This window comes from Canis lupus, chromosome 1 (genome assembly GCF_048164855.1).
Source record: "Canis lupus baileyi chromosome 1, mCanLup2.hap1, whole genome shotgun sequence".
In the NCBI taxonomy this organism is placed as follows: domain Eukaryota; kingdom Metazoa; phylum Chordata; class Mammalia; order Carnivora; family Canidae; genus Canis; species Canis lupus.
Genome location: NC_132838.1, coordinates 84,087,041 through 84,112,264, shown reverse-complemented (window position 1 = coordinate 84,112,264; position 25,224 = coordinate 84,087,041). Strand labels below are relative to the sequence as shown.

The 25,224-nt window shown below is 40.7% G+C and overlaps 1 protein-coding gene across 2 annotated transcripts in view; it reads left to right on the top strand.

Annotated features, from left to right (window-relative positions):
• OSTF1 (osteoclast stimulating factor 1) overlaps positions 1-25,224 on the top strand; it is a 55,134-nt gene that overhangs the window by 13,686 nt on the left and 16,224 nt on the right. Inside the window, exons 2-6 of one of the 2 annotated variants that reach the window (XM_072837837.1) lie at positions 11,457-11,503; positions 14,585-14,656; positions 19,889-19,939; positions 22,754-22,817; positions 24,518-24,571. In XM_072837837.1, the coding sequence (XP_072693938.1) occupies positions 11,457-11,503; positions 14,585-14,656; positions 19,889-19,939; positions 22,754-22,817; positions 24,518-24,571 (288 nt within the window). The remainder of the gene's footprint in view (positions 1-11,456; positions 11,504-14,584; positions 14,657-19,888; positions 19,940-22,753; positions 22,818-24,517; positions 24,572-25,224) is intronic. The other variant, XM_072837842.1, reaches the window with a different exon arrangement.

The window sequence follows — 25,224 nt, the reverse complement described above, 5'->3', positions numbered from 1 at the left end:
CCTGAGATTATGACCTGAGCAGATGGCAGACCCTTAACTGACTGAGCCACCCAGGCATCCCAGGGATTCTGTTTTAAATAAAGGGAACATTTTTATCATCATGTTGTCTTGCTAGTATGAGTCTGTCTTAGAGGGCTAAGACCAAGGCCATTTTTTTTGGGGGGGGGGGCAACTTTTTTATCTCTAAATACAACTAATTTTCCAGTGAATTGGGTGTTCATAAAGTCTGAAGTTTAAGCCTGTCCATTTATTTTGCTCAAATACAAAAAAATTCTCTTGAATTAAAAATAATTCCAAGGCCATTTTTAATATTTTATATTCTGAGAGTGTTTCATTACTGCCAGGAGTACCAGATATCTAAATCTGAATAAATTTCTATTTGGTCTCTGGACACTGGTTATACACATTCCTATATTAAATGCCCTGGCCTGGTGTTTTTTCAGACCTCGTGGTGACCTCGTGGTAGGTCTGTATAGTCTGTATAGTTTGTCATGACTAGCATCTTTTTTTTTTTTTTTTTAAGATTTCTTTATTTTAGAGAGAGAGTGTGTGAGTGAGCATAGGGAGGAGGGACAGAGGGAGAGGGAGGGAATCTCCAGCAGACTCTGTGCTGAGTGCAGAGCCCTTTGTGGGGATAGGATCTTACAACTCTGAGATCATGAGCTGAGCCAAATCCAAGAATTGGAGGCTTAATCGACTAGCAGGTGCCCCTGTCATGACTAGAATCTTAATAAGAAAGAAGGAAAGAATCTTAATAAGAAGGAAGGAAAGAGAGCTGAGCAAGAATGGAAAATATCAGAATCCCTCAAAATAAGGAGAAGTGTTTTTTTATGAAACATTTTTTAGTTGTGTATACATGTGTGTGTTTCCTGAGCCCTGATGTACAATATGTTTCTAAATGTGGATCTCAGAAACATTTGAGAAATCTCTGGTTTGTCTACCATAGTCTCTTCTTCCAGTCATTGTTTCTCCCACCAGGCCTCAGGCTGGTAGATCTCCTTGACTTCCAACACCACCCTCCTGGCCTCCAGGCCTCTGTCTATACTGGGCTCCATATTCTCGGTCTGCCCTGTGCCTCTTTCATTGACAACACCTCTCATCTTTGCAAAAGCAAGTGGATGCCACCTCTGGTACAGCTTGCATGGCCTACAAATCTCCCCACTATCTGTGTTTCCTGCCACCCATATTCTCACTCCTCTGAGCACAGTGGGCATTATGGTTCCTTGTCTCCTCAGTGATTGTGTGTGTGTGTGTTGTGAGATCAAGGAGACAAAGAGGAAAAAAAAAAGACAAGGAGGACTCATAATAAAAAAAATACCTCCTGGGGTGCCTAGGCGACTCAGTCATTGTGTCTGATTCTTGATTTCAGTTCTGGTCATGATGTCAAGGTTGTGAGATCAAGCCTTGTGTTGGCCTCTAGTGCTCAGTGTGGGATCTGCTTGAGATTCTCTCCTCCCTCTGGCCTACCACTGCTCCTGTGTGTGGTGTGTGCATGCACTCTCTCTGCTCTCTCTCTCTCTCAAATAAATAAAATCTTTAAAAAATAAAAATATCCTGCTAATGAATAGTGTACAAATAACATGTAAGTTGTGCTTCAATAGAGCATTAAAAGAAAACATGTTTTCCTAAGTGTGTATGGGATTCTTATTCTTTGTGGACAACTGAGAAAATAAAGGAAGAAAATAAGCATGGCTTGTATTATCCAAAGTCACTGTGAGCATTTTGCTATTATTTTCTTCTACTGTTTCTTTTCTGTATATCTTTGTTTTACACAGGTGACTGTAAATGTAATAGTACTCTTTTATGTGACATTAAAATGTAAGCATCTCCCAAAGCTGATTTTTTTTTTTTTTTTACAGAGAGAAGAGGGGAGTGTGTGCTAGGGTTGGGGGAAGGGCAGGGAGAAAGAGAGAGAGAGAGACAGACAGACAGACAGACTTTCAAGCAGACTCCCTGCTTAGCACAGAGCCTGATGCCGGGCTCCATTTCATGACCCTGAGATCGTGACCTGACCTGAAATCAAGAGTCAAAAGTTTAACCAGCTGAGCCACTCAGGCGCCTGCCCCCCAGCCAAAAGCTGAGTTTTAAAGGTCCCAATAAACCTTTTCTTAAAACCTCTTTGTTCAACAATAATGTTGTACACATCAAAATGTGTACACATAACATGTTCTGTTTTTTCTGTAATTCTATATTCATAACTGTTGGGGGCGGAATGTTTCTGTGCCCCCAAAGTTCATGTGTCGAAGCCCTAACCCCCAAAGTGATGGTGTTTGGAGATGGGCTTTGGGGAAGCATTTAGGGTTAGAGTAGATCATGAAGATAGGGGATTAGTGGTTTCATGAGAGGGAATCTCATAGGAACGCACACGTAGGAAAGACCATGGGAGCACACAGTGGGCAGGCAGCGATCTGTATGCCAGGAAGAAGATTGTCACCAGAAACCAAATTGGCTAATATCTTGATGTTGGACTTCCCAGCCTCCAGAACTGTGAGAAATGAATGTCTTGTTATTTAAAGCATCGGGTCGGTTGCATTTTGTGGTTGTGGCTTGAGCAGATTAAAAATAATGTAGTTCTAGGTTTGAAAAATGACAACTGAAAGCTCATATTGAATTCTCAAATAGCTCCTAAGAGGTATAATATTAAATATTACGCTTTGTTTGCTTAACAAAAGCATCGAAATTCCTCTGCTGGGGTGTTGTAATTGTTAAATTCTCTGATATACAGGAAAAGGATTTGGGTAAATGGTTGCCTTGCTAGTGAGGATAAAGATGCAAGGAATCACCCCCGAAGTTAGCCAAAAATTTATAGTAATTAATACTAGCTAACCCTTGTGGGCACATAAAATGCCTCAGGAACTGCACTCAGTGTTTTATGTACATTGATTTGTTTGGTCTCACTTCATCCCAGCATGCTGGCATTGAAAGCTCAGATCTCTGAGCCACATCCAGAGTTTTAGAACATGAGCCCTGGAGCCAGTGGCCTGCGGTTAAACCCCATCTCTGCCCTTTTCTAGCTGCGTAGTCCTGGAGTAGCTACTTGCCTTCTCTAACCTCAGTTTTCTCAGCTGTAAAATAGGCTAAATGCATAAAGTATTTAAGGGCCTAGGATTATTTTGAGGATTAAATGAGTTTCGGCAAATCAGCCCTTTGTATGGGTCAGGTGGTTAAGTGTCCCATAAACATGAGTTGAGATGGGTAATACCATTTTGGATGAAAAGTACTAGAGACAAGGATCTTTTTTCTCTGCCTTGGGTTTATAGATAACCAATCATTTCATCATTTCACATCAGATGAAGCTGAGACCCACACTGCTTGTGGAGTCTGTGAGAGGCAGATTTGTACTTTCCTGTTATGATCCTCCTGTGGTATGACTTGTTACTAACAGGAAAAGGGACCAGAGGCTAGGGATAGGCAGACTTTCTTCTATAAAGGTCCATTCAGTAAATCTTTTAGGCTTTGTGGGTCACAGATGGTTTCTGTTGCAACTACTTAAGTGCCATCGTAGAACGAAAGCAGCCATAGACTGCAAATATGAGCTCTGTTCCAATGAAGCTTTATTTATGGACACTGCAATTTATTTTTATTTTACTTTATTTTATTTTTTTGGACACTGCAATTTAAATTTCAGATAATTTTCATGTGTCTTGAAATGTTAATATTTGTTGATCTTCCCTTCTCCCTCCAACCATTAAAAATGCAAAAACCATTCTTAGTTCCTGGGTCATCAAGTAACAGTTGTCATGGGTCGGCTCTTTGATTCATCTCCCTTTTGCAGAAATTGGCATGAACAGTATTGCCTTTTTTAAATTCCAAGGACTGAAATAAAGATTTTTCTAACATTCTTTCCCGTGATCTCTTCAAAGTGACTTTGGAAGCAGTTTGTCTGGGAGTACAGGGTCTTTAGGGGGCAACAGTTGCTTCTCTCTAATTTTAAGCCAGTTAAGACAGAGTTGACAGTGAGAGTGTCATTTGAAACTTTAAACTCTGTTCTTTGGGACTTTTCTTTCTTTTTTAATTTTTTTTTAAGTTAATTTATTTATTCACGAGAGACACACAGAGAGGTAGAAATATAGGCAGAGGGAGAAGAAGGCTCCCTGTGGAGAGCCTGAGGCAGGACTCGATCCCAGGACCCCGGGATCACAACCTGAGCCAAAGGCAGATGCTCAACCACTGAGCCACCCAGGTGCTCCTCTTTGGAACTTTTATGTTATAACCATCGAGAAGAAATAAAAATAACCAGCAGTCATGGCTCCTGAAGATGTAAAAGTAACAAAGTTTCCTGAAAGGCACTGAAAAGTATAAGCAAAGGAAAAAATGGGTAAGAAAGGCACAGTGTTAATAAACAGAACCCTCTTGTCAGAAAACACACTGGCTACTGTTTTTAACGAGTCTGCCATTCCTGCAGCTGAAATCAAGACACGTTTCAAATTCTTTAGTTTTTTTTTTTTTTTTTTTGGACTCTGTGAGGGAATGAGGGGAGGCAGTGGGGAAGAGGTGGTGTTGGTGTAAGGAGGGATGAAAGTATTATGAAATATTATGTTGATATTTATTTTTATTAGTTATATCCTTTAAAGGCATATATGCAAATAGAATTCATTGGATTTGATTTAATTAATCCAAGAATACAAGTCTGAGGGAAGAGATTTATTCTTTGCATTGGAAACTCTTAGACATTGCTGTGCTTACAAGATGGTTTTCTCTGCAAGGATTACAGCCTCTGTGTTTTATCTTCAAGAGCAGTGAGCTTTTGTGGAATGACATGAATAGAGATCTTCACCAAGAAGCCTCTTCTGAGCTAACCCCCTCATTTATGGGCGTTGGAATCCACAAAGCCCAGGGGAGCTTGTGTTGGCCCAACAGAGCACAGCTGTTTCCTCTTACTGCTCAGTCGAAATGATGGCCTTGACTCTTGGATACTATCACATAGACTTGCTCTGTTTTGTTTCTCAGTAGAAAACATCCTGTTTCATCATGCATGTTTAATAAAATAATTTAAATATGTCTAATAGAAGTAACATTGATATTTTTATTTGCCCTGAGAATATTCGAAGGTGGTGACAGGTTTTTCATACCCACAAGGGTATAAATTAAGAAGTGTTTGATATTCCCTGCATTCTCTTAGATAGGAGAACTCTGTGTATATGGTAAAATTCTTATTTTTCCATGATGCTCCCTTGTTCAAATAATTTTCTTCCTCTTCTTGCTTTTCAAAAGCTCCTTTATTGGTTCTAACTCCCCAGGGCAGGTGGGAGAATGTTTTTATATGCTAGTTGAATTTTGAAACCCACAAAGTAGAGGGAACATCACTCACTCTTTAGAGAGTCCTGAACAAATCCCCAATTTGATCAGATAGTGTAGACGGGTCACTTTCAAACTTTTTTTGATTTTGATCTTTAGGAAGATACATATTTTACTTACTGATCTGATATATACAAAAGTACACATAAACACATACTAGACCACAGGAATCCATGGAAGTTCACCTCAGCCTCAAATTTCTTTCTAAATCTGCCAGTCACCTTCAGCTAATTGGCCAAATGGTGGAATGCCTTGTTTCAGTGTCATTTCTGGCACACCTAGACTTGTACTTGAACGAGAGGATTGTAGGTCGCACGGGTAATCTTCCTGTTTAACCAGGGTGGTGGCAACAGTAATGCAAACAGGGCATACCATTTGGATTTGTTACCATACTATTCACTTTGAAAAACAGGTGACTACTGTAAATGTAACTGTTGCCGTGTCCCCTTTTATCCTTTGTATATGAAAATTCAGTCCATTGAGAGTATAAATATATATATATATATTTTTTTTTTTTTTTTTTTTGCTGGAGAATAAAGTATTGCAAACATTGATGATGGTAAGGCAGTGGATTTTAGGTGTCCAAAAATGCTGAAATAAATATTATCAATTATAGGTGTAGATTGAGAATTAATGTTGAGTGGACGCTTGCTAATAATTTTGGGGAAACCGTTGTCTCCTCTGTGGGATAGGCTTCGGTGAAATTGCACCATCAGCATTAAGCAAGTCTTCAGACCCAGGAGGTGAAGAGGAGGCAAGTCTTGACCTCACTCTGTTTCTCTCAGGGAGGAAGGAAAGCTTGCTAACTTGCTGGCAGCATCCTCACAGGCAAAACAGCTATGCTGACACCAAAATATCTGCTTTTACACAGACCTAATTTTGAGAGCACTTACTTAGTTTTGCAAAAGTCTCATCAGGATGCAGTTGGTAGTGGTGAGGAATTAAGATTCCTGCCCTTTTGTATCATATGTTTAAAATGGGTCTGCCAGAATTGTAATCATGAATTTTTTGAATAAAATTTCAGGTTTATTCTTGTTCCCAAAGAGTCCCTTCTGTAAAGCCTCATTTGGCTTTGACAAATACCGATTTTACTATTTGGCCGTTGACAGTATGCCAAAGGTGTATTTGGTAAAATTGCTAGAATAAACATCCATCTCTCTATCCATCTGTCCCAGTCACCATGAAATAAAAATTTCACAAAATCATAATTCTTTCTATCCTTTGTACTGATCCTGGTCATTTCCGTTCTATTTTAGAAAACCACTAAATTCATTTCATGGTGTACAGTTAAAAAATGTTGGGACTCTGGGACACCTGGGTGGCTCAGTGGTTGGGATGCCTGGATGGCTCAGTGGTTGAGCATCTGCCTTGGGCTCAGGTCATGATCCTGGGGTCCTGGGATCGAGTCCCACATCGGGCTCCCTGCAGGGAGCTTGCTTCTCCCTCTGCCTGTGTCTCTGCCTCTCTCTCTGTCTGTCATGAATAAGTAAATAAAATCTAAAAAAAAATGTTGAGACTCATTGTCCTCTGGGGCTAGCGACACCATGTGAGAGGGGTCTTTTTGTACACAGCATTTTTACTCCCACAAAAGATGATATGATTAAGTTCCCTTCCCAAAAATGTAATTTAACATGTCAAAAGCATGTTAAGACTTACAAAAAAATGAATGAATGCTACTGTCAAAGAATTTTCTCTAGCAGTTGTGCCTGTTTACATGCCCGCTGATACTGTGAATTCTAGTTGTTCTATATCCTTCTGAACACCTAGCATTACCAGTATTTTCCGTTTTAACTACCATAGTGGGGTAGGCAGTAGTTGTCATGGCCATTTTTAGTGAAGTCCATCTAAAATGTCTTGCGCCTTCCAGTGTTTTTCAGCAGAATATGAATGAAATTGTTGATCTGTCGCAGATAACTAAGTTCAGATATTTTGAATTGTCATTCCTTTTGCTGTTTATGATATGTCCACCCGGATAGCCAGTGGGTCCTTTGTTAATGCTGTCATAAGGGTTCATCATATGAGCTTCTCCTCTACTCCTTCACTGACAGAGAATAAACTAGAATAGGCACCCCAAGTCCTAATTGCAATCTCAGGGCCGCGGAGCTGCCTCTGTATATACTCTGTGGGCAATTCAGACATAGCAAATCTCTTACCCTTTGCCTGCACAGGACCCTGTCCCAGATCCCCTTCCCTCTATCTGCGTCTACCCCTGTGGGCTAGGATTCATTTACTGTAGTCTGGGGTCAGCCTTCACTCCAGAGGAAAACCGTGTTTGGCTGATGACTAGTGCTCTCAGCCCTTCTCTGTAGGGGCAGGGTGGGGTTGCACAGAAAGGGGAAGGGTGTGCCTGGCAAGGTGAGGAGCCAGCAAAGTGAAAAGCCAGCAGGGCCCAGCTGTGGCAGGGGAGGGTGGGGGGATGGGGAATGGGAATCTGCTTATCTTGCTTACATCAGGAGGCCAGCCCTCCTGAAATCCAGAATACCATTCACATGCGAGTCCACTGAAAGCATCAGACAAAAGATTGGGCCTCTTCCCAGTCTTAATTCAGGATGAATTCAGGGTGATTTCAGGTAATGCATACAGTCTTCTCAGCTCCACTTTCTCTCTTTGTTACATGCCACCAGACTTCCAAGAGAAAATGGTCAAGGCAGAAGGTGCTGGGAGAAGGGAAGAAGGCATCTGCTTTAGCCTCCCTGCCTACCCAAGAACACCAAGATTTTACGTTTGTGAATCCATTGTCTTTAAATATATTTGCAATTGGTCAATGCCTGCTCTTGATGATTGATGACAATGTTTGCCAATATTTTTTTTTAGATGTCCGCCAGGACAGTACTATTGAAACACAGAGTACCCTGATTCCTTCCCTTTAATGCCCTGTGTGAACCTGTACACCTATAGAACAGTTGAATTAAATATGATGTAAAAATGCTCATGAATTACATATCTCTAATTATTGTTCTCTTTAGACTCTATCCAAGCGATGGTAGACTGTAATCATGAAAGTCATCTGTTTTTCATCTTTATGCAGTTCTTTCCTATCCTCTGGCTGTTTCTTTGGCATTCTTTCATTTCTGTTTGACTCAGGTTTGAGAATTGAATAGATTAAAGCCAAGAACTTTTCTAATACATGGAATAAAGAGGAGCCTCACAAGGCTAACGTCCCAACATGAATTGATAAATAGGATCATGGAGGTGAAAGTATTTTCTACAGCTTCACACAGAGAGAGAGAGAATGTTCCCTTGCATAACAGCCTAAAAGAGTGGCCTAATGTTCAGTGTGTAGCATAAACCAAAATGCGAATAAATGTCCCACTTCCTTTTAGTTGAGAACATTTTAAGTTGGACAGTCACAAAAGATAACAGTTATAGAGATCAGTGGCTTAGTCACACCCCAAGTATTTATTTTTCTCAGGTTCTTGAATTTGTAGTGAGTTTTATCTCAGCTCATTTAAGTTCACGTTGGATCTGGTTTCCACTGTTAGTCATAGCCTATCTTATTGCTGCCATTCCCTCAAAGGGACAAGAGAGTAACGTCATTATTGATTTTGGTCACCAGTGGACTGCTTCCTCGTGTAACTTCTCTTTGGAAAGTTTGAAGTAGTCGCAATAACTAATCTCCCCTCGCAGAGAGACAATCAGGTCAGCAGATATTTCTCCTGGCAGCTCTTCCTTCCGTTTGGTGTTTCCTTTCTCAGGGCTGCGGGTGTGCATAAAAAACATAGTCCAGAAGAAAAAAGATTTCACATTTGCTTCTATTAACCTTTCCCTAGAAGAAGAGCAGGGGAGGAGTAACACTGGAACTTGTATTGTAAAAATAATGTGTGTGTTTTTTTTGTTTTTGCAAGCATGCTAAGTAACAAGGGATCTATCTTAGCCGGGGATCGCCTGTATAGGGCATTTAGGAGAAAGAATGATTGCCAACCCCACCTTCCCAAACCAGCCCCCACCTACCATGAAAGTATCTTCACTGTTTTTATCGATTATAAAAGTAATGCACGCTATATGTAATGAATATAAACAGTATTTGTAAAGTAGATTATAAAGAAGATTCCCCATAGTTGGTGCTATTTTTCAAGGAATATATGTGTGTGTGTGTGTGTGTGTGTGTGTGTGTGTGTTGTCAACATAAACGGAATGATACTTGGCATACTAGTCTATAAGCTGCTTTTTCCTCACTGAGTATTTTGCAGGGTCTTTGCTACATATGTCATTGTCTGCAGATCTGTCTGCTGCATTCTGGGGATGAATCAGAGTTGATTTGCATAATCCCGCTCAATGGACATTTTGGTTATTTCCCGTTTTCTGACTTTGTAAGACTGTTTTGTTCCATATGCTAGCCACCAGCCACGTTTGGCAATTTAACTGAATTAGAATCACATAATGTTTAAAAATTTACAGTCACACTTGCCACGTTTCAAGTGCTCAGTAGCTATATGTAACTAGCCCAGAGGAAGAACTTGACTGTCATTGCATGAAGTTATGTTGGACAGTGAGTGCTGTTCTAAACTGCTGGTTTTCAGATTTTTTTAAAAAAGATTTTATTTATTTATTCATGAGAGACACACAGACAGAGGCAGAGACACAGGCAGAGGGAGAAGCAGGCTCTGTGGGGAGCCTGATAGTGGGACTCGATCCCAGGACACTGGGATCAGGCCCTGAGCCAAAGGCAGATGCTTAACCATTGAGCCACCCAGGACGTCCCTCAGATTTTTTTTTTTTTTTTTGAGTACATGTTTCCATTCTTTTATTCATCCATTCAACAAATAATTATTGAGTGCCTCCTATGTGCCAAGCATTGTACTAGCTACTTGGGTATCTCACTCACAGAACATCATTACCTGCCCTCATAATGTTTAGCATTCTACCTGCAAAAGGTTTTGAATATTCACTCCCAATATATGTATGTGTACTACGAGTTGCATATGTATCCTATTATGTTGTTATATTATAAAACATGATATATGGAACAAATTAAAATAGAAAATAAAAAGAATAAAATAAAAATGTAAATCATTTCCAGAATAGTCTTGCCATGTCGCACCTCAGATACCACGGTTCTGAATGATGCTCTTATACTAGGTGGCCATCTCAAAGATTCTTGTAGTTGTTACCTCATTTTAAACAGGTAGTCCTGGGCAGCCCAGGTGGCTCAGCGGTTTAGCATGTGCCTTCAGCCCAGGGTGTGATCCTGGAGACCCGGGATTGAGCCCCACGTTGGGCTCCCTGAGTGGAGCCTGCTCCTCCCTCTGCCTGTGTCTCTCTCTGTCTCTCTTTCTCTCTCTGTCTCTCAAGAATAAATAAATAAAATCTTAAAAATAAAATAAACAGGTAGTCCTTCTGTCTTGATATTCCTGCTAAATCTATTTATTTCCTAAAAAGACCTCTCTCTCTCTCTCTCTTTTTTTCTACTATCTGTAGGCTTTTTCCTACAGTTTGAATTTGTTCTTTACTTACATATTCATTTAGTAAGCATTTATGAAGTTCTTATTGTATGCCTGGTAGATGCTGGGAAATTAAACATGTCAGAGTTCCTGCTATCAAATGAGACAAGCCAGCAAATCACTTATTCTGATACAAGGTGTTATGGGAATGCAAGAAGGGGGCAAATAAAAGATTGGGAAAACTGAGGGCAGCTTTTATGATCTCCTCTTTGCTGAGTTATTACACTCTGTTTTGGGACTTCATGGAATCACATATTTCTTCTGTTTTTTTTTTTTCCCCATGGTATTTTCTTTTGAAAAATATAAAACTCTAAATTATTAATTTAAGGATATTAAACCACAGTGATTGTCACATTAAATATCTCTTTATGTAAAATGTTTATCTTTCAATTTTTAAACTTAGATATTAGGGTTGGAAGGGCTCTGTATAGGATAGAAATGAAGTCCAAATAATTATGTAGCTCCTTTTGTTTGAGAAGGGGGAGCAAAAATCATCCCCAGGGATATGTGTTGATTCATGCCTTAATTTAATAAATATTAACAAAATACTTTCTCTGCAGGAAGAAATCACCTTAGGTTAATTCCACTTAATTCCAAAATATATTTCTTATATGGGTTTTTACTTAGGGAATTCTGAGGAATATAATGGACAATATGATTTAGAGTAAGCTTGAAATGAAAGAATTGATCCTATGTTGTTTATTCCCTCTCTTTTAGGGCAAGTTAAAGTATTCAGAGCTCTTTATACGTTTGAACCCAGAACTGTAAGTATTCAGAGTTTTTTTTTAATTTTTAAAATTATTTATTTATTTATTAATGAAAGACACAGAGAGAGAGAGAGAGAGAAACAGAGAAATAGGCAGAGGGAGTAGCAGGCTCCATGCAGGGAGCCCCATTGCGTGGGACTTGATCCCAGGACTCCAGGATCATGCCCTGGGCTGAAGGCAGGTGCTCAACCTCTGAGCCACCCAGGTGTCCCAGTATTGGTTTTTTTTTTTAAAGATTTTATTTATTTATTCATGAGAGACACACAGAGAAAGAGAAGCACAAACACAGGCAGAGGGAGAAGCAGGCTCCATTCCATGCAGGGAGCCTGACATGGGACTCGATCCTGGGTCTCCAGGACCATACCCTGGGCTGAAGGCGGCGCTAAACCACGGAGCCACCCGGGCTACCCCCGTATTCCCTTTTTAACTTTAAAATTGACATAAAAACCTAAGGTGATTTCATTTAGATACTTCCTCAAGCCTAAATGACCTGTCTTTTCTTTGATAGTTGTACATGATTCATGAGAATGGATGATCAGTCACTTCTGTGCAGTCCAGAGGTGTGAAAGCTTAGTCCCTCATTGATGTGAATGTGTCTCCACCTTGGGGTCGTGTCATCCACCCTGTTCCGCTTCCCCACCTTTCATCACACCACCCACTTTAAAAATCACCACGTAACCCCCATAAAGCCCATGACCTGATCTTAGTCATACTTCCTGTAAATCTCACGCTGACCTTCCTGGTTCTTCCTGTTGACCCTCTACCTCAGGCTGCCTCTTAACAGCACCTTTTACCAACTATATAGAGCCATTTTTTATGTGTCTGCTGTGTATGCTTTCCATTATTATAGTTTCTGGGGTCCATCCATCCTTGGTTTAGTGAGCACTTACCATGTGCCAGACCCTGGCCCAGGCCTTAGGGACCGTGCTACATCAACAGAAAGGGTGGCCCTCTGGAGCTCCCATCCCACTGAAGGGAGACAGACAGTAAGCAGACAAATGAACATGACTATAAGGGCCTGATCAGTGCTATGAAGAAAAATAAGGAGGGGATGGGGCTAAAAGGTTAATGGAGAAAAGAGTTATTTTCAGCAGAGTGTTTGAGGATGGCCTTTCTATAAAGGTGATGTTCCAGTAGAAACCTGAGGGAAGTAAGAGAACAAGGGAACAGCAAGGAGAGTCTTTGGTGGGTTCTAGAAACAGCAGGGAGATGCAACTAGAACAAAGGAAATGGGGAGATAGGAGATGGGTTCAGGGAGCCTGGGCAGAGAGAGAGAGAGCAGATCATGTTGGGCCTCCTGGGGTAAGATGGAAGGTTTTGAGTGTAGGGTTGATAAGACAAGTTTTAGAAGGTGTGGGAAACTATCCAGCAGAGTGAGTGTGGGAGCAGACCATCCAGTTAGGAGGCAGAGGAGAGAGACCCAGCAAGGAAACGGGCTCCCTTGACTTTCCCGTCTTCCTCCCTGGAGATGGGAGCCTTCGTGCTTGGGGGGAAGCCAGCTTGCTGCTGGGTTTGCCTGGGTTTGCCCTGGACCCTGTTGTCCCCAGAGCCGAGCACCTCAGAAGGTAGCACAGAATGAGTGGTAGCACAGAACGAGTGACACCGAGCTTTGACTCACTCCCATCAGGCTGAGGTGGGCCCTCAGATTCCAAATCTGTCATACACTCTCCGTGAATTTACTTCCCCTGTGGCCCTCTGTGTCCTCATTTTGAAAATGGGAATGACATTAGCCATCCTACAGAATTTTGCTCTGAGCAGGGAATGAGACTGATAATCCAAGCCTTGCATGCAGTGAGTGCCAGGAAACCGCAGCAGGGAGTACAGCTGGTTCGGGGTGTGCGCATGTTCTGAAGAGTTCTCCTCAGGACTTTATCAACAAAGTGTTCCTGGGATAAGAGAGGGGTTGAGTGGGTAGATGTAAATCTCAGTTTTTTCTTCTTTTCTTAAAAGCTTTCATTTATTTGAGAGGGAGAGCACGAATTAGGGAGGAGAGGGAGAAACAGACTACCCGCAGAGCAGGGAGCCTGACCTGGGGCTCGAACCCAGAACTCCAGGATCATGACCTGAGCTGAAGGCAGACACCTAACCAGCTGAGCCACCCAGGTGCCCCAGGTTTTTATTCTTACTAGGACATTCCATGCTATCTCTGCTGTATTGGTAGAGCAGGGAATGAACGGGCAGCGTGTTAGCTTGCTAGGGCTGCCTAACAAAGTACTGCAGACTATGTAGCTTAACCGACAAAAATTTTTCTTAGAATTTTGGAGGCAAGACATCATGTGAAGTGTAGACAGGGTTGGTTTCTTCTGAAGCCTCTCCTCAACTTGTACGTGGTTGTGTATCCTTGTGTCCCCACAGTCTTTCCTCTATGCTTGGTTTCGTTTCTTTTTTCTTTTCTCCTTTTCTTTTCTTTTCTTTTCTTTTCTTTTCTTTTCTTTTCTTTTCTTTTCTTTCTCTTCTCTTCTCTTCTCTTCTCTTCTTTTTTCTTTTCTTTTCTTTTCTTTCTTTCTTTCTTTTTCTTTTCTTTTCTTTTCTTTTCTTTTCTTTTCTTTTCTTTTCTCTTTTGTCTTTCTTCTTTCTTTCTTTCTTTCTTTCTTTCTTTCTTTCTTTCTTTCTTTCTTTCTTTCTTTCTTTCTTTATTTCTTTCTTTTAGTTGAGAGAGAGAGAGCATGAGAGACAGAGAGATCACAAATGGGGGAGGGACAGAGGGAGCAGCAGACTTCCACTGAGTGGGGAGTCCAATGTGGGATTCCATCCCAGGACCCTGGGATCATGACTTGAGCTGAAGGCAGACACTTAACGCCCTGTCCTGTCAGTTTCCCAGTCTGCTCTTCTTAAACGGATACCAGTCATTTATGGATTAGGGCTCACTCAAATGATTTTAATTTTAATTTAATTACTTCTTTAAAGAATCTGTCTCCAAATAAACTCACATTCTGAAGTCCTGAGGGTTAGGACTTCAACATATGAATTGGGGGTGGGACACACAAAAAGTACGTGTTGCTGTCTTTGTGTTTGTCCTCTGCTCACAGGAAGGCTGTCATTTCCTGTGTCTGATTATCCTAATCAATGGTTTCCTAGGTTGCAAGATGCCTGAGGTTGATAGAAGTGACGGTTGGGGGGTGCTCATCAGCTGCCCTCCTGGGCTGCTCAGTGAGTAATCGACCATTCTCTGCGGCCTCCCGCACTCTAGGAAGGAACCTGCATGTACTCAGTTTGAGACCAGACATGACTCCTGACTCTCCCCCCGCCCCTCCCCCGAGTATCCTGTTGGTCATCATCACCTTTGTCCTTTCTCACTAACCTCCTCCTCCTTTAGTTCTCTTGTGCGTTTTCTTGCTTCTAGCACAGGGACTCCAGGTTGCCCATTCCACCTGCATTCCTCTGTCTGATTAATTTTCCTGAGATGTAGCTTTGATCCCATGATCTGTTTCAGTTCTTTGACTTAAGATAGAGGCCCCTATGGTGCAGCCCGTTCCTAACTCGCTGTCCTCTGCTCCTTCCCCCTCTTAAAACCATTCCAACCTGGATCTGATACACAACCTGTCTCTAAATCTTCTCTGAGCTCTAATAACATACTTCCTTTTCCTGGGGCACCTGGGTGGCTCAGTTGGTTAAGCGTCTGCCTTCGGCTCACGTCATGATCCCGGGTCTTGGGATGGAGCCCCACATTGGGCTCCTTGGTCAGTGAGGAGTCTGCTTTTCCCCATCCGGCTGCTCGTGCCTTCTCGTGCTCTCTCTCTCTCTCTAAAAAAAAAAAAAAAAAAAAAAAAAAAAACAAATTAAATCTTTAAAATAAAAAATGCTTCCTTTTCCATAGAGACTCTCTGATTAACCCAGCAAAGAGCTAAGTTTCCTCCTCTAAACATCCACATTTGGCATTTCAGTCCTGCTCCCTGTATCAGTACTTTGGAGGCCGGCAGAAACACAGGGCTGTTGGGAGCTGGCCATGGTTTTAGGACCCTCTCTGCCTCTATGGCATCTATGTGACTTGGGAAATTTGGGAATGCCCTAATCTCTTTGCCTCAGCATGTTCCTTTGTAAAAGTAAGAATAATAATCTCAGGGTTTTAGTGCAAATTAGGTGAGATTGTGTGAAGCTGCTATTACTATTAGGAGGGCTAGTGGTTGCTGTATTCAGAGACATTTAGCAAATAGTTTTGAAGGGTTGACATACTGATTATTTTAATTTACCTTTAGTTCTGCCCCAGGATGGACTCTCTCTACTACTTTTTAAAAATCTTCATTGTAATTGAATGCACAGAAGAAAATAGATATTTAGTTCATTAGGTTTTTTGAAGAGTCTGTATTTAAAATGCTGTTTTAATATCCTTGCTCCCAAGGATCCTTGGCTGTGGGAGCAATGCTGCTAATTCATCCAGGATGTATGGTGGTTAGTAATGAGTACCCCCACGCCCACTGCCCCCACACTCTGCACCTGCCCACCTCCCCTCAATCCAGATATTAAAGGAGAGGTGGCTGGCTGGGCAAGTAGCCTCTGGCTCCCATGGGCCTTTCTGACTGCTTTAGTGCCTCTGCTGGACCAGTTATTCAATATTTTGAATCTCATCCCAGAGCTAGTTTAGTTTTACATTCTTTTTCTGAATATGAATTTCTGTTGGAGGATGCAGGAAGCTTAGTTTGTCTCTCTCCTCCATCTCTTCCAGTAGCCATGCCTGGAGGGATGGATGTACCCTGGTATATCCTAAACTGACCTGGCCTCCTCAAGATGATTGGGGCCAGACAAGATGGAAGGGCTGAGCTGGGTCCAGCTTCTACTCTTCTGTCCTCCGGCAGTAGGCACAGCAATGCCCAGCATCAATCTCAGTGATCCACGGAATGAGCAGTTTCTCACTCCGGGTTCTTCCTGCCATCCCATTTTTCTTCTGTCTTGCTTGAAGACAGGATAGTCCTGGCACCACCTGTGCCTGTTTGGTTCTTAATTCTTGCCCAACTCCTGGTCTGATAAGCCTCCCACAGAGATCTGGCTGGACTGGATAGACCAGTGTCATGATGCCCTGATAGAAAGGGAACAGCATTTTCTGTGTGCTGGCGGTGTATTGGTTTCTGTTGGAACAGCAGCAGGACCCTGCTCTGTTGTGTCATGTTTCCATGCTTACTAGGTTTGTAGCACTCTGTGTACAGGCAGGAACCCTAGAATCAGATTCCAAAAGCTGAAGTGAGAGCCCAACCCTGCCACTCACTAACCATGATTTGTGGCACGTTCTTCAAAGCACTCTAAGGCTAGTTATGAAATGGAGGTGAAACCCATGTTTCAGCCCTGCCCTAATGGGTTAAGGATTGAATGAGGTGAAGCATGCTTTGAAAGGATAAGGTGCTTCTTGGTTTTGTCATATTGCATCAAGTGGGAATGGCAGTAAGGGTGAACCACAGATACTTTCCATAGCCACCATCTTTTAACCTGGTCATGATACCATGATGACTAGTACTGGCTATGCATGACCCTTTATAAGGGAGAAAGTATAGGTGCTGGTAAAGACTCCAGAGTCTTTAAAAAAAAAAAAAAAAAGAAAGAAAGAAAGAAAAGAAAAGAAAAAAAGATTCCAGAGTCTTAACTGTCGTGGTTCAAGTCCGGTGTCGACCACATACCTGTTCTGTGGCCTTGGACAAGCTTCTTGCCTCCAATGTGATGAAAAGAGTACCACCCACTTCATGGTGTTGCGGGTGAGAATTAAATTTGTTAATATTTGTGAGTGTCCATAACCTAGCACCTGGCACTAAATAGTACTGTAAAGTAGTAAATAAAAACATCCCTGGCAAATTTGATTTTTAAAAATCTTTTTATTTATTCATTCTTGGGTTTCCAGGTTGATAAATCTGTAAAGTTTCACCAGTATGTTGTAGTTTCTCCGAAGTTTTTTGTAAAATATGTATCTTCATAAACCAACAAAACGAGAATGCCTTGGGAATTGTGTGTTACCAAAAATATATGAAACAGGAATGAGAATATATATTACCAAGTTTGTACTCATCGCATCAGCATTCCAGTGGCCAACAATTTGCTTGTGCTGATACCTTGTGGTTCTTCAAGGAGAGAGGAAAAGAGGAATGCGGTTGAAAACCAAAGAACAAATGAGAAATAAAGTGCTTACTTGATTGTGTCACTGTTTTCCCACTTCTGTTCCATGAATGCGATGCCAGGAATGTAAAAGTAGACCCTCATCAAATCATTTACATTAAGTGCCTGTACATGGTTTCTTAATGGAAAGTGTGAATATTGTGGGTAAAATCTATTTAAGTTTTAAAATCATGAAAATGACCTTGTCTATACTGCCACCAACAGTGTGAGGAATTTGGTAGACCACCTCCTGGGCTAGGTTAGGAAAAACTGCCCCTAGTTCCTTTGGAAGAAGATATTTTATGGGGAATTGCCTTGTCTGTCTGGGAGCTATTGATTAAAAAGAGAAAAAACTGTCCACTTGCCTTTCTCAGGGGAAAAAATAGTGAGGTCTTTCTTTTTCCTGACTGAAATCGACCACCTCCTGTTCTTCTCTCAGCTGAAAACAAGTCTCACCTAATAGGTGGCTTGTGGCAGACACCAGTGTTTGAACGGCAGCCATTATTTTAAAAACCAAAACAGCACTGAGAAGTGTTGAAATGACTGTATTTAGTAACATGTTCCAAATGATGCGTTTTACCAAACCGCAAAGCACGAGAATCACTTAAAAGAAAATTAAGAGTCTTAACTGTTCTTGGCTTTTTATTGCCTTTAAATTGATTTTATTTTTATTTTATTTAATTTTTGTTGCCTTTTAAATAATTGAGGTAAAAGGTCACATAACATAAAATTAACCATTTTAAAGGGAACAACAGTTCAGTGACATTTAGTATATTCACAATGTTGTGAATTGTGAAATGTGACAACCCCCACTTTCCGGTTCCAAAACATTTTCGTCTTTCTAAAAAGAAATCCTATACTCATTAGGTACTTACTTTCCATTATTGGGGGTTTATACCTTTTTTTTTTTTTTTTTTTTTTTTTTAATGAGAAGGTCTCATCACAGGGATTTTTGTATTTGTACTTTTTTGAAGCTGTTTGTTCAGTACTTTTTTTTTTTTTTTTTCCCAAACATGCCTTTTTGGTTCAAGGGTGAATGAACTTAATATGTAGAAATTTAGGCAAACTTGACTTGTGATTTTAGAAGGAGGTCAACACCATAGGTAGAGATGATCCTTAACTTTCATGAAAGTGCCCTTGTTAGACATTAGTGGGCAAGGATAGTTCTTGGGAAGGTACAGGTAAGAATGGGCTTTGGATGGCTCTAAGACTAGAGAGATCTCATCAAGATATTATACTCTTTCAAACTCTAAGAAACTCAGAGTCCCTCCAGAAAAATGCCACGCTTTCACATATGTTCTGTTTTCCTCACTTCCTTACATTCTACTTCATTCTCTCCTCCTAACCCTTATTACCATCTCAAATGGTGTTAAAATTGCCAGCAAAGGCCAACCTTCCTGTTACAGTAATGACCACTGTATTTAAGATAGCTGGGGTGCTTGGTGGACCTTGTGTCTCCTTTCTGGCCTCTCTGGGAGAGATCCAGTTTGCAACAGGATCACTAAAGGAAATAGTTTGTATCCACAATCATTTTCTGTACTCATCATATTTTGGTAGCATATTGATCACAGATCAGCAAAATATGATAGAGATAGAGAGGGCTTCCTGAGTGGCTCAGTCAGTTAAGTGGTTGCCTTTGGCTCAGGTCATGATCCCAGGGCTCCCTGTTCAATGAAGAGTCTGCTTCTAACCTCTTCCTCTGCCCCTTTCCCCTATTCATGCTATCTCTTTCTCTTTCTCAAATAAATAAAATCTTAAAAAAAATATGATAGAGAAAGATTAGAGAAGATCATAGAGGACTTTTTTTTTTGCCCTAAATGCCTATTTCAAATAATATTAAAACCTATGTCATTGAGTCTACATAGGTTTAACTAATTTTGCATAGCTTGTGCTGTGTGTACTAAGTCTAGACTCAATAAATCAATCATAAATGCAACAAATGCTTCAGAAAGTACCTTTTAAAAGAACTCAGCCATTTTTTTCTGTCATTAACTATCATTTGGTAATTTTTATGTTTGAATGCATAATACACCTAAGTATTTATGTATGTGGTTGCCTAAAGCATGGTGTATATATTTCTTCATTTATATTCAGGAGGAAATAGTTATAATAAAGATCAGCTTTGAAACATTAGTTTGTCAGTAATGTTTCATTATGGGCTCCATGTATAGATTTAAGTATCTAAAAACCACATTGTCTATAAAATACTTCAGGATTTGAAACCCATATAATGATTAGCATAATCCTAATATTCTAATTCATGAAAAAATCACATGAAGTCAAACTGTATATATTTTTTTCTTTCAGCCAGATGAATTGTACTTTGAGGAAGGTGATATCATCTACATTACTGACATGGTAAGCCCAGCAAATACTACATATGACCTAACGGTGCATAAGACTGGTGTAGCTGCAATATTGTACACTATTTAAATGTTTATCTGTATAGAAATACATATGCCCAGGTTTGTTCATCTTAGCACAATTTGTAATAAAACTTGACGTAGCCCTTATGTTGACCTATAGGAAAATAGTTGAATAAACTTCAGTATATTCACAAGTAGAGTATGATACAGCTATCTAAAAAGGAATGAGGAATATCTCTAAAGGCTATTATGAAGTAATTTAAGTGAAAAAAGGTGAGCTGAAAAAAATGTGAACAGTATGCCTTACTTAAGAGAGGTGATATGTATAACTGTTTTCTTTAGTCTAAAACAAAAAAGTCAAAGGAGGAATCATAAAATCACACTTAAAAAATAGTTTCTTGTATATGAGGGAAGGGACATAGGCTAGAGGGAACATGGAATATAGAGTTTTTAAAAATTACCCATTGCTTTGGAGCTCGACTTTGGAGTCATGTAAACTTTTGCATAGCTCTAAAATTAAATTAAATGGCAAAAAAAAATCCCTGAAATTTAAAAGCAGAATGAATCAAATGAAGTTAATTATACCTCAGGTAATTGGCATAACCGCACAGAAAGGAACCATTCCAAGTGACCTTAAAACTCAGCAGTTCGCCTGAACATCTCCAGTAGAACATACAGGAAGGATAAAAAGGACTGGCAACAAAATAACTGTTTTTAATCATGATCTTGTAGTAGAAGCATTGGCATTGCTGTTCTGAGATTGTTACATGTGTATTGTGGTCTAGAGCAAATGAGTCATTCGGTCAGTGATACTGAAAATTGGGATTTTCAGCCTGCAAGAAAAAATATAAGATCTTACACAGATGTAAGATCAGTGCGGTTAAGTAAAAACCCTGCAGCTCTGCATCTGTATTGCTAGCGTGTTGTATTTTATCTAAAATCAAATAAAAACACATCCTGCTCTGTCCTTTGAAAAGGCCTAGAAAAAAAAATGACCAACCCAGTAAGAATATGTTATTTTGCATTGAAAGGAACAAGGCTCTTTTGAGAAATACCTGTTACCAGTTTGGGGGCAGCAGAGGTGCAAGATAATCCAGAACACTGTGTTATTGTTATTAGAAGCAAGGAAGCCTCCAAAGACAAGGATCACAGTAGAGGACGGAAGGAAGTTGATGAGGCTGCCACTAGTCAAAGATAGGACAATTTGAGCAGACACGTAGGGGAACAGTCCTCAAGGATTGAAATACGTTTACCATATTTAAATTCATGAGCTGCCAATGATACTTCAAAAACCCAAACATCATTCTTCACCCTGAGAGGATGTTACAGAACCAACTTTTTATTCTGACAACTTCAGTTGAGGAAAATGATTAGTGTTGATTCTCCCATTTCTCTATGAACTTCATCTCTGAATAACCTGAGAGTTGATGAGGGAAACTTTTTCTTTAAAGAGATATTCTATTTGATTAAATGATAAAGGAATGATAGAATGTCATCATTTTACAACCATCAGGAAACAATGGATCCAGTTTATGCTCATCAGTGGCTAACTATCATTACAAAAAGAGAGACCATGAGACTTTAATGTGTCTCCCTGATGGAAGAAAGCAATACTACCTATAAGATAGTCTTGTCCAAAAAACTGATTCTGATTCTAATTAACCCTCTAGAACTAAGCGACTAATTGATAGGCAATTTGGGGAACAGAGGAAGACATTTTTGGTAACACAGAGATGCAGCAGGCCAAATCCAGACTGTTTGAAACTCAGCAGAACAAAAAACTGGTTTCTTTCACAAGTGTATTTATAAAAGAGTGGAAAAAAAAAAAAAAAAGAAACCTATAGACTAAGAGACCAAAGAGGAAAATCAGTCGATCATATTGGAAGGGTTATTTGGATTTTAAATTGTAGGACAACTGGAAAACTTGAATATTAATGTAGATATTTGATGATATTAAGAAATTAATGAAATGAATTTTAAGCTCTGATAATGGTTTTATGTCTTTGGGAAAAATCCTTATCTTTCAGAAATACATACTGAGATATGTACAGGTGAAGTAATATAATATCTACAGTTTATTTCAAAATACTCTGAAGGGGAGGCAAGTCATAGGTTAGATGTATGAAAACAATTGGCCATGGGTATTTATGCAGGTGGGAGATGAGTTTATGTATGTTCATTACACTGTTGTTCTTACTTTTTATAGGTTTGAGTTTTTCTAACATAATGTTTCCCCCAAAATGAAGCTAAAATAAAGAGATCTTTAGAAAAAAAAATCTTGAAGCTAAGAGAAATTAGACTGAACAAAAAATTCTACAGACCGCTTAAATGTCATTGTTTTTTTTCCATTTTGTATGTCTCTCTGATTTGTGTGATGAAGTATATTGTATTTGTTGCAGGCCGATATGTGTATATTTGTACTTTAATGATAAGGGGAATGGACATTTGTAACTAGGGGGTGAGGAGGCTTGATGGTTGTGACCAGGGCCGATGGACATTCCATAGAACAGGTGTATTCTATGAGCCAGATGGTTTTATTTTTTTTATTTATCTATTTTTTAAATTTTTATTTATTTATGATAGTCACAGAGAGAGAGAGAGGCAGAGACACAGGCAGAGGGAGAAGCAGGCTCCATACACCGGGAGCCCGATGTGGGATTCGATCCCGGGTCTCCAGGATCGCTCCCTGGGCCAAAGGCAGGCGCCAAAACGCTGCGCCACCCAGGGATCCCGAGCCAGATGGTTTTAAAAGTGATTGAATGTAAACTGGATATGGTGCCACTTAATTTAACTCTTTTTTCACTAGAGTGATACCAATTGGTGGAAAGGCACCTCCAAAGGCAGGACTGGACTAATCCCAAGCAACTATGGTAAGCATGGCTCTGGTGGCTTTTATTTTGCCTCTCCTCTGTGTACTTTCAATTATCTGGTTCCTGAAGTCTTTCTGCTTGTTGCTGTGGCTGAGAAATCAATGAAGTCATTGCCAGTGTAGGACATTTTGTACTCTGTGAATCTCTCGTTAATAAAACAGGAATGGACACTGGAGGCACTTGAACTTGATTCTTTGGCTTAAGAAAATGCATTGTAGCACTCTTGATAGAACCCAAGGTTTCCAGGGAAATGCTTATGGCTTTACTCTATCCAACTCTTACAATTTTTTTTTCCCTTTTCTTTTGCTGTTAAACCAACTCTCAGATTGTTTCTTAGCCTAGTCCTTTCTTTTGTGATGAAGTGCCCTTGCCTTGTTAATTTATGTCTGGAGCAGTTATGTTCATTAAATGAGTATCAGGGCAGTTTGAGGAGCGTGAGTAGTGAGATACAGCCCCTGACATGAAGCCACTTCTAGTTGCAAGAGGGAGAAACAGACTGAGTACTTCTGTAGAAAAGAGGAAAAAAAAAATAGGAAAGTCCAAAGAGCACAGAACTGGTAAACAGGGTTTTAATCCTTTCTCTTCCACTTCTTAATAACAAGGGACTTTAGTGAAGGCACTTAACCACTGTCCCTGGGACTGTTTCCCCATCTGTGTAATGAGAGGTTTGCTTTCAGTCATTTCCAAGATCCCTTTTGACTTCAGCATTAGATGAATCCCTAGACCAAGAGGGCTGGCATTGGGCTGCCAGTTCCACACCCTGGCACAGAACTTAGAACATTTCCAGGAAGGTACTGCAAAGTTCCTAGGGGAGCAGTGAGGGGGAGGGGAAGGGAGAGAAGTGAAAGCTGAGGTCTGGGACCCAACACAGGGGCCCCACTTGCCCTGGTCTAAAGGTGATACCATTCTGGGTTAAAGAAGGCCTGAAACATTTCTACATTCCTCTAACCTTTGAAATCCGCAGCATACCTCTACCATGCAGTGCATTTCCAGCCAGTCATAGACACTGACCATGTAAAATATTCCTCTGTTGCTTTGGGTCTCCCGCAGCCAAGAGTGTCCAGTTCCAGCTCTTTATGAAAGTGGGAGGGGGTAGGGCTGAAGTCTGTTTTGAACCACGGTCTTCATGTGATCATTCCTGTCGATTCTGGGACAGCAAAGTACACTCCTTCCTTAGGGGCAGGTAGGTTTGCTGATTACTCTTCGTAAACACAGGAAGCAAACTGTCTCCCCCTCCTGCGTGCCCCCCACATGCACACACACGAGGGAAACAGAATTCTTTTCAGCCATCTTCCAACTAGGGTGTTTTTACAGAATGTAAAAATGAGCATCAAATGTTTTCTTTTGCATTTTTGTGACTAAGTTTATGACACACTTGGCTGTACCGGTATGTAGGCCATGGATGTTTGTTTTTGCTTATACTTCCAGTTAATTACTGCGTTTGGTTTTTGTTTATACTTCCAGTTCATTGCTGTGGTGTTGCCTTATTGCTTAGCTTGGTTTTCTTTCGCAAATAATTCAGCTCCTTTTAAAGCAGAAAACGTTAGTTTGATTTTCTTCTATTTTCTCGGATCCACTTAAGAGGGATGCTCTGTGACGGGAGGCCCTGGCACCCTGGGAGCCGGGGACCGTGGAGTGGCTGCAGCGGGTCCTTCGGGTCCTTCTCAACATCGGGTTTGCTCTTTTTGTTTTCAATCTAGTGGCCGAGCAGGCGGAATCCATCGACAATCCATTGCATGAAGCTGCAAAAAGAGGTAGGTGTGGTTGTGTTTCATTGAGGGACACAGTGGAGTTGAGCACACAGATTCTGATTACACAGTTTGATGACTTTTGATCCGTGTATATATATACCCACGTAGCGGACACCGCAATCAAGATCTAGCACATTTCTGTCGTCCCAGGAAGTTCCCATTTCCTGGTAAACACCCCCGCCTGAGAGGCAGTCTCTCTCTCTCTTTTTTTTTTTTATTGGAGTTTGATTTGCCAACATACAGCATAATACCCAATGCTCATCCCGTCAAGTGCCCCCCTCAGTGCCTGTCACCCACTCACCCCAACCCCCCACCCACCTCCCCTTCTACCACCCCTTGTTCGTTTCCCAGAGTTAGGAGTCTGAGAGGCAATCTCTGTTCTGCCTTCTATCACCCTAGAGAGATAAAATGTTATTTAAAAAATTGGGGGGTGGGGAGCACCCGGGTGGCTCAGCGGTTGAGCATCTGCTTGAGCTCAGGGTCGTGATCCGGGGTTCTGGGATTGAGTGTGCATCAGGCTCCCGGCAGGGAGCCTGCCTCCCCCTCTGCCTGTGTCTCTGCCTCTCTGTGTGTGTCTCATGAATGAATAAATAAAATATTTTTAAAAAATAAAAATAAAATTAAAAAAAATTTCCTTCAGTAATCTCAACACAGTG